The 14,443-nt window shown below is 42.6% G+C and overlaps 1 protein-coding gene across 1 annotated transcript in view; it reads left to right on the forward strand.

Annotated features, from left to right (window-relative positions):
* LOC124606207 (dual specificity protein phosphatase 22) overlaps positions 1–14,443 on the forward strand; it is a 271,561-nt gene that overhangs the window by 149,316 nt on the left and 107,802 nt on the right. Inside the window, exon 5 of the mRNA XM_047138179.1 lies at positions 9,129–9,307. Coding sequence (XP_046994135.1) covers positions 9,129–9,307 — 179 coding nt within the window. The remainder of the gene's footprint in view (positions 1–9,128; positions 9,308–14,443) is intronic.

The raw sequence follows: 14,443 nt of genomic DNA on the forward strand, positions 1-14,443 counted from the left end.
TCTCCAAAATTAACGGGCAAACAGTTACTTCTATTAATTATGTAGCAGGGACAGTAATTAAACATTATTTTGAAATTGCAGAAAATTCAAACTCGCTGACTTCTAATACGTTTTTAAGTAAGGCACTAACGAATCTGATAGCTCTTACTAACGTAAGGTTCACTATTTCAAATAGCTAACCAACCGAATCTCAGATGTCAGATTTGGTTTACCAGGCTACCCGTAACAACTGAAGTGGAAAAGAACATTCTTATTGTAGCATAATTTACCACAGAAAATGGCGGGTCAGCTTACAATCCTACCAAAATGTTTTAAAAATACTTCACTAAAATAATTACAGTGAAAAGGCACTCTGGTTAGATTCACCCCACCAAAATGTTTTACAAATGCTTAACTAAAATGATTACAGTGAGAAGGCACTCAGATTAAATTAGACTTCACTATATTTAAAAGCGATTGGTTGATCGACGCGTTCCTGCACGGCTCAGCTAAAATAGAGAGAATATAAACAACGCTGTGTATTTCTTTCCTTATGAAATGGAATCATTACAGTCATGGTCTAGTCTTCTATCCATGTTCCATATGGAATAATGGAACATGGATAGAAGACTGGACCATGTCAGTAATGATTCCATTTCATAAGAAAGGAAATTCACAGCGTTGTGAAAACTGCAGAGGTATTTCATTAATTTCACTTGCCAGCAAGAGTCTTCTAAATGTCATCTACGAACGCCTGAGATAAAGAAATACCACCAGAGCAAGCTGGGCTTGTGCATAATAAAAGAACACGCGAGCAGATACTCAGTGTCCGACAGCTAACTGAAAACGTAGGGAATTCCATAATCCATTAGTTCTTTGTTTCTTGGACTATAGCAAGGCTTTCGACTGGGTTTGATGGAAAGAACAGTGCAACATTACGAGCAGAAATGGGCGATCCTAGTCACCTTATTACTCTTACCAGTAATCTCTACTCTGATAGTAAGGTCATGATCAGATTAGATAAGTCCTTTTGAACCATGTAAAGGCGTCAGACAGGGGTGCATTCTGTCGCCCGTTCAATTTAACATCTATGGAGAATATGTTGTGAGAAAAAGTCTTCATGACCGAGCTGGAGGTATCCGAATTGAAGGACGAAGAATCAGTAATTTAAGATTTGCTAATGACATCAGACTGCGCGCAGCATCACAAGTGAAAATGAAGTAGTGGATAGAGTTAAGAAAGTGAGAAACTGGGATTATCAATTAATAAGAAAAAGACCAAGACCATGATAACTGACAGGAGGGGATCTCTACCAGACACTGATATATTGTCAGGATGAAGAGGTTGATCACTTTGTCTACCTGGGCTCAGTGGTTCAGAAAGAGGGCGGCTCTACACAGGAAATACGACGTAGCATTGCTCTGGGTAAGGATACTCCATCGAAGCTGACAGTTATTTGGAAAGTCCGAGCCCTAACCAGACATACTAAATTGAGAGTTCTAAAATGTCTAGTGTTACCAGTTTTCTTTTATGGCGCTGAAACACGGACAATAACTGAATTGATGCTTTTGACATGTGAACATATAGGTTATTGCTGAAAGTATCATGGATGGACAAACGGACCAGCAAATCAATCTTTGAAGGACTCAGGGTGGAGAAGAGGTTGTCCAGTATCTGTTATCAGCGAATACTGCAATTCTTTAGTTACATAATTCGACGACAGAAGGGTAACTTGGAAAAGATGATCATTCAAGGCAAAGTCGAACGGAGAGGACTGAAGGGAAGACCACCGACATGATGGATAGGTCAGATAAAGGAGAAGACATGGGGCCAACTGTTACGAGATGCAGAAGACCGGGAAAAATAGAGACAGACTGTTACGAGGATTGTGTGAAGGGTCACCATCTTTCAACTATGGGAGCCGGGTGTTGTAATAAACACGCATTTCTCGCATGAGAAGCATATATTTCTGTTGTTGTCTGTTCTTTGTATGATAGGCATTTTCCTTGATACGTAACAATTTTGTATGCAATCTACCGATTCCCACATTGTTAACATTTCACTCGACTTTCCATTGCACGAATGTTTTTGCTTCAATATTTTTGCTTCAAAAGCGATTGTGTTGAATAATCTTTTTATTACTTTTGACGTTTAATTATCAAACCTCTGTGGTTTTCCTTTCAGCTATAGTTGTGGTGGTTTATTTGGTATGTTGCAAATGCTGTAGGCATTGTATTCCATATAAGTTTATTACGTTGAACATTCACTGATTTGACAGTGAGTATAGTGAAGAAAACTTCATTGTTGAGTAGATATGCAACTTTTTTCTGCAAAAGGTCAGGTCTTCTGCTGTTTACTAACCATTTTTTTGTTCTTGGAAGAACACGACAGTCTTCAATAAAGATCTGTTGCTCACGACAGAATCGTAAATAAGGTGTTCTTTAGTGTACGGTTTCGTGCCTCCCAGAGTCATTAGGAAACCAAAGAAACACAAATATGGTTTCATTGTTTAGTTTTTGTCGATTTTTATGGCACTGCATACGCTTCCTATTGTAAAAAACTAAGTTACAAATAATAGAAACTATACTATTCACACACGTCGGATCTCGTATTCAAGTGTAGCTTGCTGGCCGCTGACGCAGAGTATAACAAACATGAGCTGGAGTATTGTGACTGTAACACTGTTTCGCCAGAGTGAGGATACACCTCATCAACTCCATCGACACAGAGTGGTACCAGCTTGATTAAATCAACAAAAACAGTGCGAGCTTCAGCAAAACATAACTTTCACGTTCTTTGATGATAATAATTTTACTTATACACATTATATGGTTCTACTAAGAAAACCGTCAATGGGACAGAAGAATTTGGTCACCAAAAAATTCTTTAAGCTCGTTTTAAACTGTACTTTATTACTAGCTAAACTTTTATGGCTACTGGAAAGTTACTGGAATGTTCGTTCCTCAATAATAGAAATTTTTCTAGGCCAATGTAAGTGTCTGTAAATCCTTATTTAGATTATTTTTATTTCTAGAACTGATTCAATAATCTGAGCTGTAGGTTTGGAAAAGAGCTGTTGATGACAGGTTTCATTAATGATTAAGCGTATTCGAAAGTAGTAGTATTCCCAGTTCGTTGCACACGCCTCTAGAGGACGTTCTTGAAATTACGCTACAAAGATATCGTGTTACACGTTTTTGGAAGAAGGTGCTAATAGCGTGACTCTCGGATTATGATGAGGTTACAAAAAATGGGATTAGCTGACGTTCACGCAAAATCACCTTACACTAATATGCGGTGAATGTGAATTTTATGTATGCAGCTAGCAAAGTAAGTGTGGATTTATAGCGCCCAAAGCTTACATATCTACCGTTTCCACTGATACCAACAGTGAGGGCACATTTAGCTCTTTCTATTACTTTGGTTTATTCGTACATAAAAATAAATCGTGACGGTTACAGTACATGTGTTCTGCAGGGAGCAAAATAGTCAACCCGATAATCGTGATAACCAGTGGTGCTACTGTGTGTGTGTGTGTGTGTGTGTGTGTGTGTGTGTGTGTGTCAAAGTATCCACTGTTCCCGTTCCCACCAGAAATGTTTGGGAGTTTGAGAACTTACGAAAGGGCCGAATTGTTTTCATGTATGTAAATGTGTGACTAGAAGTGCAAAGATTCGAGTTCGATCGTTGCGTGGTTTTGGAATTTTCCCGAAAGCCGCAGTGACTTACGACTGACCAAATCGCACGATGATTGCATTACACGTCAATCCGTGTATATCACAAAACTAGTTTGATTGCTTGTTCCACAAGTTAGAGGGAGGCGAAACCTAGTGTTTTCCACAGACTTGTAAGCTACTAAACAGTATGTTAGTTACGCAGTAAAATGCCTATTCCATTCATCATGTCCATATTTACATTGCTTTTGTAGTTGTTGTTTTATTGTGGTTTTTAGTCCTATGACTGATTTGATGAAGCTCTCGAAGCCAAGCTAGTCCGTCTTGTGCATAAGTACTGTCACCTACATCGATTTGAACCTGCTTACTCTATTCACGCCTTGGTCTCACTCTACAATTTCCCCACCACCTCACACCCACTCTTCCCTCCGTTGCCAATTTAGCTACTCTTGGTGCCTCAGAAGGTTTCCTACAAATCAATCCCTTCTCTCAGACAAGTTGTGCAATTAAGAATTTTTCACGCCCAGTTCGGTCCGATACCTTCACGTTGCTTATCTAGTCTACGAATCTATAGCATTCTTCTGTAACCCTCCTATTCTCCTCTCGACTGTTTATGGTTCACGCGTTTCACACCCATTTAAAGCTATACCCCACAAAATTATCATCAGAAAAGAGCTTAACCTTATATTGAATGTTGAAACACCCTGGTGAACCAAAAGTATAACCCCTGTCCACCGCGATACTGAATACCGCCCTGTAGCGTTGCGGGCACGTGACGTGGCAAGGTAAGTATAAAAGTAGAGTAGAGGCGAATGGCGAATCAGTCCAGAGACTGTAAGTACGGCATATAGCTTCCCAGCTATATGAGTGGCTCGAAGACTTCTTCGGTAATAGAAACCAGTACGTTGTGCGAGTGTTCATCAGAGACAAGGGTATCGCCACGACTGCCCCCAGGAAAGCGTCATAGCACCGCCCTTATTCTCTGTATACATAAATGATCTGGCGGACAGGATGAGCATCAATCTGCGGCTGTTTGCTGATGATGCTGTGGTGTACGGAAAGGTGTTGTCGTAACTGACCGTAGGAGGATACAACATGTAGCGGGACTTTGAATTTCGCCGCGCTACACTCGTTCCCTCAGATAAAAATCATACCGTCGCAGCGGTATGAGCGCTCGACGGCAGAGAAAATACTAAAATTGTAACTATTTTTTGTTTTTCGATCCGGTTCTTCATTGTCTGTCGAGAGCGAACGCTTAATGCAGACGTGATCTGATTAAGACAAAAAAAACTTATTAATGTGTAGACATTGTGGAAGTTGTTATGAAATTCGGAGGACGGAGAGAAACAACTAAAATAAATTGCCTTTAATATCAAGACGGTTTTGGATACATTAGAAATTCCTGGACAATGAAACTTATTGCAAGATTTCGAAGCAGACTTTTCACGCAGAAATGAAGGAGATTTTTGAAGACCTGGACGCCGCACGAAAGAAGACATTTAACCTGGTAATGGATGAACTCTTATCTACGCCATTTCCCCCTGTCAGTTACATTTTGCTAGTCTCTGTTCTTTTCAATAATTTTTGTAGTGGAAATTGGTTTAACTTTTGCTCAAAAACGCCACAAGGACCACCCCAACAATTGCTTTTCAGAATCACGAGTCCGATAGCTTTTCTGTAATACGAAGTCCGATTTGCTTTTCATTCTTTCCCTTTTTCACGGTCATTTACGATTTTAAAACCCCCTTTTTATTCACCAGTTCTTCCCACATTTTCAACTTTTTCTTTTCTTTTCTTCTCTTTTTTTCTTCTTTATTAACCACTACAAACATGACTTAGACAGAATTCCTGGTTGGTGTGATGTATGGCAGATTGCTTTAAATGTCTAAAAATGTAAACTAATGCGGATGAGTCGGAAAAACAATACAGCATTAGCAGTGTCCTTCAAATATCTTGGCGTAACGTTGCACAGCGATATGAAGTGGAACGGGAGCCCTACGGTGGTAGGAAAGGCGAATAGGCCACTGCGCTTTATTTGGAGAATTTTATGAAAGTGTGTTTCATCTGTAAAAAAGATCACTTATAGAACACTTGTTGCGATCCGTTCTTAACTACTGCTCGAGTGTTTGGGATCCCCACCAGGTCAGATTAAAGGGAGACATTGAAGCAATTCAAAGGCCTGCTAATAGATTTGTTACCGGTTGGTTCGATCAACATGTGACTAATATGGAGAAGTACTGTGAACTCAAATGAGAATCCCTGGAGGGAAGAAGACGTTGTTTTCGCGAAACGTTATACAGAAAATTTAGAAAACCTGCATTTGAAGGTGACTGCAGAACGATTCTACTGCCGCCAACATACATTTCGCGTACGGACCACGAGGGTAAGATAAGAGAAATTAGGGCTCGTATGGAGGCATATAGAATAGAAAGAGACTGGTATTAGTACAAGTTTGCGGAGTATGTATGTAGATGTAGATGTAGATGAAATGGGGATATCCACTGACATTAGCGTCTTTCACAAAGAATAGATTATTATGGCCTGACGTCTGGGAATGAGCATCCTGCACACGTCGAAGCATTGACGGAAAGTTGAAGGTCGGTGAGACCACGAGCAGCCGACGGTGTGTGCTGTGTCCACGGCTCATCACAGAATGTGGATACGAGAGGCTTGCTCGCTCTGTAATGTAGAATAGACTGCATCTGCGGCATATCTCACGAGATAGTAGCCGTGCTGGCGCAGCTAGAAGTGTTTCGGATCACACCATTCAGCGGGCATAATCGAACAGGGGCTTCGCAGCTCCCTATGTTTCCGTATTTTGACCCAACGATTGCTGACTGTACGGGATCATCGAGGCAGGACCGTGGATCAATGGAAAGGTGTCGCGTGATCTGATGAATCAGGTTTCTTGCTACGCCAGCTCGACCCACTATTTTTAGTGCCTCATTTCCTAATTCCTTCCGTGTCACTTGAGATTTTACCATTCTGCGTTACCTTTTTTATACTTTTGTTGATGTTCATAACTCTTTTCAAGGCACTGTCCCTTTCGTTCTCCTGATCTTCCAAGGATTTAGACAGAATTATTATGTCATGGGCAAACGTTAAAGTTTTTATTATTTCTCCATGAATTCATCGTTGATTTCCTGTACGTCTTAATGTAGAGACTGAACGACAAAGGTGATATGCTATAATCAATTCACTCTTTTCCCAAATACTGCCTAATTTTGCTTTCGTTCTATTTGCTTAACCGAATTTGTTTTCTGCACAAGGTGTGGATAACCCTCCACTCTCAGTATTACCTATTTAAAGTTATTAATAGGAAAAAAGCATACGCGCGCACACACTGACACAGAGCAGGCCACGCACAGGTAATTTACATACTATTTGCTAAAATACACTCATGCTCATAAATTAAGGACAATGCTGATTCAGGGTGAAACAACGCTCTGGTGGGCGGTTTGCACGTTTAAATCACCTCGGGGTATGGCCATGCGGTGCATTTGACCTGCGGTCGTCGCACGGTGGCGCTGGCAGCAGTCTACATACCCAGAGGTGTGTTGGTGCATGTCAGAGTACGGGGCAGTGAGTAAGTTTGCAGACGTCTTCAGACGTGCTAATGGTGGCTGTGTGTTTAAAATGGCTCAAAGAACACATATTGATGACGTTATGAAGAGTAGAATACTAGGGCGACTGAAGGCTGGTCAAACACAGCAGGTCGTAGCACAGGCCCTCCGTGTGTCACAAAGTGTGATTTTGACAACAATTCCAGGCGCTACAGTACGGGACGTCCACAGTGTACAACACCACAAGAAGACCGATATCTCACCATCAGTGCCCACAGACGGCCACGGAGTACTGCAAGTAGCCTTGCTCGGGACCTTACCGCAGCCACTGGAACAGTTGTCTCCAGACACACAGTCTACAGACGACTGAACAGATGTGGTTTATTCGCCCGGAGACCTGCAAGATGCATCCCACTAATCCCTGGCCACAGGAGAGCCTGTAAAGCCTGGTGTCAAGAACACAGAACATGGTCTTTGAACAGTGGTCCCAGGTTACGTTCACGGACGAGTCCAGGTATAGTCTGAACTGTGATTCTCGTCGGGTTTTCATCTGGCGTGAACCAGGAACCAGGTACCAACCCGTCAATGTCCTTGAGAGGGACCTGTATGGAGGTCGTGGTTTGATGGTGTGGGATGGGATTGATGCACGTACACGTCTTTGACAGAGGAACTGTAGCAGGTCAGGCGTATCGGGATATCATTTTGCACCAGTATGTCCGCCTTTTCAGGGGTGCAGTGGGTCCCTCCTTCCTCCTGATGGATGATAACGCACGGCCCCACCGAGCTGCCATCGTGGAGGAGTACCTTGAAACAAAAGATATCAGGCGAATGGAGTGGCCTACCTGTTCTCCAGACCTAAACCCCATCGAGCACGTCTGCGATGCTCTCGGTCGACGTATCGCTGCACGTCTTCAAACCCCTACGACACTTCAGGAGCTCCGACAGGCACTGGTGCAAGAATGGGAGGCTATACTCCAGCAGCTGCTCGACCACCTGATCCAGAGTATGCCAACCCGTTGTGCGGCCTGTGTCCGTGTGCGTGGCAATCATATCCCATACTGATGTCGAGGTACATTCGCAGAAAGCAGTGGCGTTTTGAAACACATGTGTTTCGGAACGGCTTTCTCAACTTAGCACCAATACCGTGGACATTAAGATCTGTGTCGTGTGTGTTCCCTATGTGCCTATGCTATTAGCGCCAGTTTTGTTAGTGCCACGTTGTGTGGCACCACATTCTGCAATTATCCTAAATTTATGAGCATGAGTGAATATATTAGGAGTGGAAGTAGCTATTAAATGAAAACGAATTATATAAAGTTTTAGAATTGCTTTTATGTATTCTCTTTCAGGAGCACTGATTCAGAGCAGTGGGTGAATACTTTTATATTTAATATAATATTTCCTTTACGTCCTATAATCATAAGTCACAAGTAGCAAATGTTAATTTCATTTATAGTGCTCTATTAAAATTGTCACACTACATTTAGTTTCTCTCCTGACTGATAACGTTTCTACAGATACACTATATGAGATTTTTATATCCACTTTGATAAAAAATAAAGAATAAAAAATAAAGAATAAAAAATCCGCACGACCGATATGGAAGCCTAAAGTTTTGTCTTGAGGTGCCAGCAAAGAATTATGGAAAAACAAATGTGTGGCGATTATTATGTTTCCATAATTTTTTGGTGGCACCTGAAGACGAAGCCTTACGCCTCGAAACCGGTGGTGCGATAAATTAGAAATTACTGGTAACTGAAGCAGATTGTTTGTTCTATTGACATGTTGCTGAGTTGGTGTTAGCCTGATCAAATATTTTGGTGATTAAAAACCCTTTTCTTGCATCAAGTGAGGGCCACAAATCCCATCATATCTATACTGTTTCTTTCGGTTGTTAACGAATCGTGACCAGGTGGTTTACATGGAGAGGACAAAGGAGAGTGAGACGGCGCCCCGTGTGTTGCAGGACAAGCACTACCTGTGCGTGATGGCGTCGGACACGCCGGACCAGAACCTGACGCAGTACTTCTCGCTGTGCAACGACTTCATCCACGCGGCCAGGCTGCGCGGTGGCAACGTCCTCATCCACTGGTGCGTCCGGCAGCCGGTCCGCTCTGTTTTGCAGCACCACCAACAAAGACGCTTTGCCCTCGCAGCAGTGTCGCAAACACTACATGCATGCAGCTTCTACACTCATTTCACACACACACACACACACACACACACACACACACACACACGAGTAATTGCATAAGGACAGACTTACCTAGTGGCGTGTGGCAACCCCAAACGTCCTGATGCCTGTGGTGGTGCGTAGTGCGACATAAACTGGGCGAGAACTCTGTAGCATCCGTGATCCGTGATCCGTGATCGCTCAACTGCTGCCCACGATACATGAAGAGTGATAAGAAAATTGGCAAATTCCGGGACAGCGAAACTGTTGAGAAGTCCTTCAGCTCCATGGTCGCCAAACAACCGGCCGTGACACACTAAGACTGATAGGGATGTACGCAAATTCCAAGAGAGCGAACGCGTTACAGAGCCATCCTAATCTATGACCACGCAACCACCGCTTGTGACACACAAAGACTGGAAGGAAATTAGAGATAATTCCGAGATAATGAATGCATTGAGGATACATGCGACACATGACTGGTTGAGAAATATGCAGATTAATAGACAGAAAAAGGCGTTGGGGTGCCATCCTACTCCTTGACCACTAAGCAACTGACCGTGAAACACAAAGACTAATAGGAAGTAGGACGATTCCGAGACAGTGATAGCATTTGGGAGCCATCCTGATCCATTCTGAAGCTGCCCTCAACTCTTGAAGATTGGCACGGAAATAGGCAAATTCTGAGACAATAAATGCGTTCAGGAACTTCCCTGGTCCAAGACTGCTCAGCTGTTACACGTGGTGGATGAAGATGGGTAGGAAAATATGCAAATCCCGAGGCAGAGAAAGAGTTGGGAAGCCATTCTGTTCTATGATTACTGGACAACAGATCGTGACTCACAATGACTGCTTGGGAAGTGGGCTGATTCCGAGACAGTGATAGTACAGGTATCTATCCTGATGCTGCCCGCAAATCTTAAAGACTGGTAGGAAAATAGGCAAATTCTGAGACAGTGAAGGCGATGGGGAACTTCCCTGATCCATGACCGCTCAACTGCTACATGTGACACATGAAGACTAGTAGTAAAATATGCAAACTGCGAGACAGGAAAAGCTCTGGGGAGTCATCTTGGTCCAGGGTCACTAAACGACTGATCGTGACACACAAAGACTAATAGGGAAGTAGGCTGATTCCGAGACAGTGATAGCTCTGGGGAACCATCCTGATGCTGCCCACAACTCTTGAAGCTTGGTAGAAAAACAGGCAAATTCCAAGCCAATGAATGCGTTGAGAAACGTCTTTGATCTATGACCACACAATTACTACATGCTTCATATGAAGACTGGTAGTAAAATATTCAAATTCCACAACTGAGAAAGCGCTAGGGAACCATCCTGTTCCATCATCACAAAAGAACTTAATGTGACACATGAAGACTCGTTAGAATACAGGCTGATCTGAGACAGCGATAGCGTTAGGGAATCATCGTCATTCATGATCGCTCAACTGCTATCCACGGCACGTGAAGACTGGTAAGAAAATAAGTGAATTCCGAGACAGCGAAAGCGCTGGAGGGTCATCCTGATCAATAGCCACTTAGCTACCACCAATGTCACATCGAAATTGGAGGGAAGGCAGGCAATACGCTAGACATTGAAAGTGATGGGGAACCAACTTGATCCATGACCACTTAACTACCGCTAATGGCTCTTCGACATTAGAAAGACAATACGCGCGACAGCGAAAGTGCTGGGGAAGCCGTCCTGCTCCACAGCCACTCAAGTTCGCAGAGAAGGAAAGCTGGTACGAGCGTAGGTAAATATCAAAGCAGCGAAAGTGTTGGGAAGCCATCCTGATCCATGACTACACAATCATGACTACACAACTGCGCCTCACCATGTACGGAAACTGTTAGATAGGCAGGCAGATTAGGATTAATGTAGCGACGATGGTAAGATCGTTGGAGGTCGAATTGAAGCATTTTGGGAGGATGCAGAATATAGTTGGCTGTGTCTTTTTCAATGAAACCCTTCCGTGATGCGCCTTAAGTGATTTGGACGAACCACGAAAATCTGTAACCTTGCTGAACAGACGAGACTTTGAACTATTTAGAAGTATGCTGAAGTCGCGTGATGGCGTCCCAGATGAGTTCAGTAGGACTCGAATCAGGTGCTTTAGAGAGCGACGCTGGCCCCACTGCAGCTATGCTGTGGTTCATTATCTTTTTGAGTGTACAAGTCGCCTTTAGCACGCTACATTCAACGCACAAGCTCGGGTTCGGACTGCAGGTTATGTGTCGGTTGTCAACGAGGGATGATGGCAGACGTATTATTAGTCTGTTTCATCCTGTGTGGCATTAGCCCTGTCGTTGTCTCCAAGCCATATTCCGTGCAGTGATGGGAGTATACCTGTGGAGCGCTGGTATCTTCACACTATGCATGGTATGACTTTCCATTAGTAGGTGGTTTTTCACAAATTCCGCACTCACGATGCAATGTTGACACATAAAAAGACCACTGCCTCCACGTCCTCAGTAATGGAGTGTCATATGGGTCGGGTATTCACGATCCAATCACGATCGAACGTGCTGATGTGCCACTTCTTGCCCATCCTGCACTCCTATGCCACACTGACAGTCACACTGACAGCCAATGCAAGATCTGAGGACACCACAGTCACGTAACACTAGCACTGGCAACAGGATCGATCTCCCTCTAACTCGCTTTCGCAAGAGCGTATCTTGTGACTGCCGTGCTGTCCTGCTTCCTTCCTTTCAAACTCCATTTTAAACTCACGTGACCAACTGGCAAGCCTATTGGCACCAGAAGAAAATCGGAAGCTGCCCAAAACCCTGACGGGTCAAACTTTACTATGTTCATCCTTCAAGAAACTTTTCTGATGCCACACGCAATGCTGTGTAGAGTATGGCAGCCGAGGTCGCGTGCCTTGATTGCTGTTTCGTTGAAGGCTCAGGTTTGTGACGGGCGAGAAAAAGGAGAAAGACAAAAGGGGAAGAAGCAGGGGGAAGTAGGCAGGAGAAGGAGAAAAAGAAGACGGTAATGGATTGGTACTAAAGTGGGAATTAGAGGGAGATGTATTAAAGAAAAATTTTTGGAGTTTCATACTCGACTGTTTTGAGCTCCTCTCAACTGAAGCTTTTAACTGTTTTTTCCCTTCATGGATGTAAACCGCAACATTCAGGCATTCATTGCTGTGGAACGGGCTGACATTTGCAACGTGGCTCATGGATTAAACGATACAATTGTATATTGTTTTTCTATAGTTAACAGAAGTGATCATCTCTACAAAGTATTTCACTTGGATGAGACTCCTTGCACATACGAGATCAGCGACACAAGCCATTTTTCACAGACTATGTTACATGTTTTTCTTTTATTTGGAACAATTATGCTTCCATTTCATAAAATCGTGTTATATTTCTGTCACAGCGTGGTATCCCAAGGACTCATTTAGCAGTTGAGCTAAAAGACAGTCACGCCTTTTTGCAGCCTGCTGCAGCCAAATGATAACTGCATACTTTAGTCCACTAAAGTATGCCATTATCCTTTGGCTGTCTAGTAGTTTGTTCGGCTCTGTCAGGCTTTAACACCTTACCTTTACGAAATTTCAGTTTGTCTTTCACAACAATGTTAGAAATACTAAACAATCTGTCATGTTTCACACATGGTTGCGTTGATCATTTCGATTTGAACAAGTGTTCACTGATTAACTGAAACGTAGAAAAGCCGAGTCTTCTGCATGTAACCGGTACCAGCTGGAGTTTTTGAGCTGTTATTATGTATATAGTTTTCTCTACAAAAATCCACATATTTCCTGTGACTTGCACTTGTCCTTACGACCACTAAAAAACGGACAATACTTTTATTGGTTCTCACATGCGGACGATAAGACATGCTCGACAGCTTTGCTCAGTAGTTTATGCAAGGTCTGCAAGATCTATACTTGATCGATCACGTTAGAGATCTACATATTTTTCTCTGCCGGAATTTTCATACCGGGTGATATCTCTAAATGAGTTTTTCAGCAGGTGTCGCATTTCTTGTCTGTGGGGTGAGTCATAAATGTAACAACATTAACGTACTATTTTCCAAGCGAGGTGACATTGTGGTTCTGATACGGGACTAGCATGTCGGACGATCAAGTCTGAGATCCCTGTCTGGACACGCAGAAACTCTGAATGTCTGGAAGAAGGGGCGCTTTCGATCCGTATACACGCTCAACGCAGACTCTCTCTCCGTCCCTAATGGCCCCAATATCGACAGAAAGTTAGTCGCAAGTCGACATACCTTTTTTGAGATATTTTGAATATCACTTGCATCTGCGCATTCACATAAATCTCAATAACGTTTCACAAGCTGAGAGCGACTTAATCCTCCTTATAAACTGGCGGATTCATCATTCTATGTCACGTAAGTATTCATCTTTTTTTTGAGTACTTTACCGCTGACAGCTGCCTACCTGCCAATGTTATCAATGGTCTGTTTGCGATTACTTTAAATGTATAATGTGGTATTAGCCTTCCCCACACTAGCTATAACGTTCATTACTGGACTAAGAGGAAATTCCTTACGGTGTGACTACGAAGTGGAATATTCCTCAAAGAAAGTTAGACAGGTTCCCATCGTATTAAAAATATGCAGCTGTAGCTGTGTCTTAGTCTTTGCCTAATGTATAGGTATGCTTACGTGTCTGACACATCTATAAATTTCTTCTTAAGCTTATATCACTAACGTTCCCTGATACGAAAACACTGTTCATTCTTAAACAATTAGAATGATATTAAGATGCAGATGGTACACGTTGATTCAAGCTACGCTCCAGTGATACTGCAAGTATATCGATGCTTCATCCAAACATCTCTTCTAACAAAAACCCCGTTACTGCTCTCTTCTGTAAATCTAGGCAATAAAAATTTCATTGGTGTATTGAAACGAAATGATGAGCTTAGTCAGACGGTTATCAAAGTTTTCAAATTAATTTATCTATCTGTTGACATTGTTTTAAAGTGCAATGGTTTACACTTTTTAAATATTTTTGAAACATCATGATGTGGCGCATTAGCTACTATAGGTTATGTATTATTTTTTGA

This window comes from Schistocerca americana, chromosome 3, assembly GCF_021461395.2.
Source record: "Schistocerca americana isolate TAMUIC-IGC-003095 chromosome 3, iqSchAmer2.1, whole genome shotgun sequence".
Classification (NCBI taxonomy): domain Eukaryota; kingdom Metazoa; phylum Arthropoda; class Insecta; order Orthoptera; family Acrididae; genus Schistocerca; species Schistocerca americana.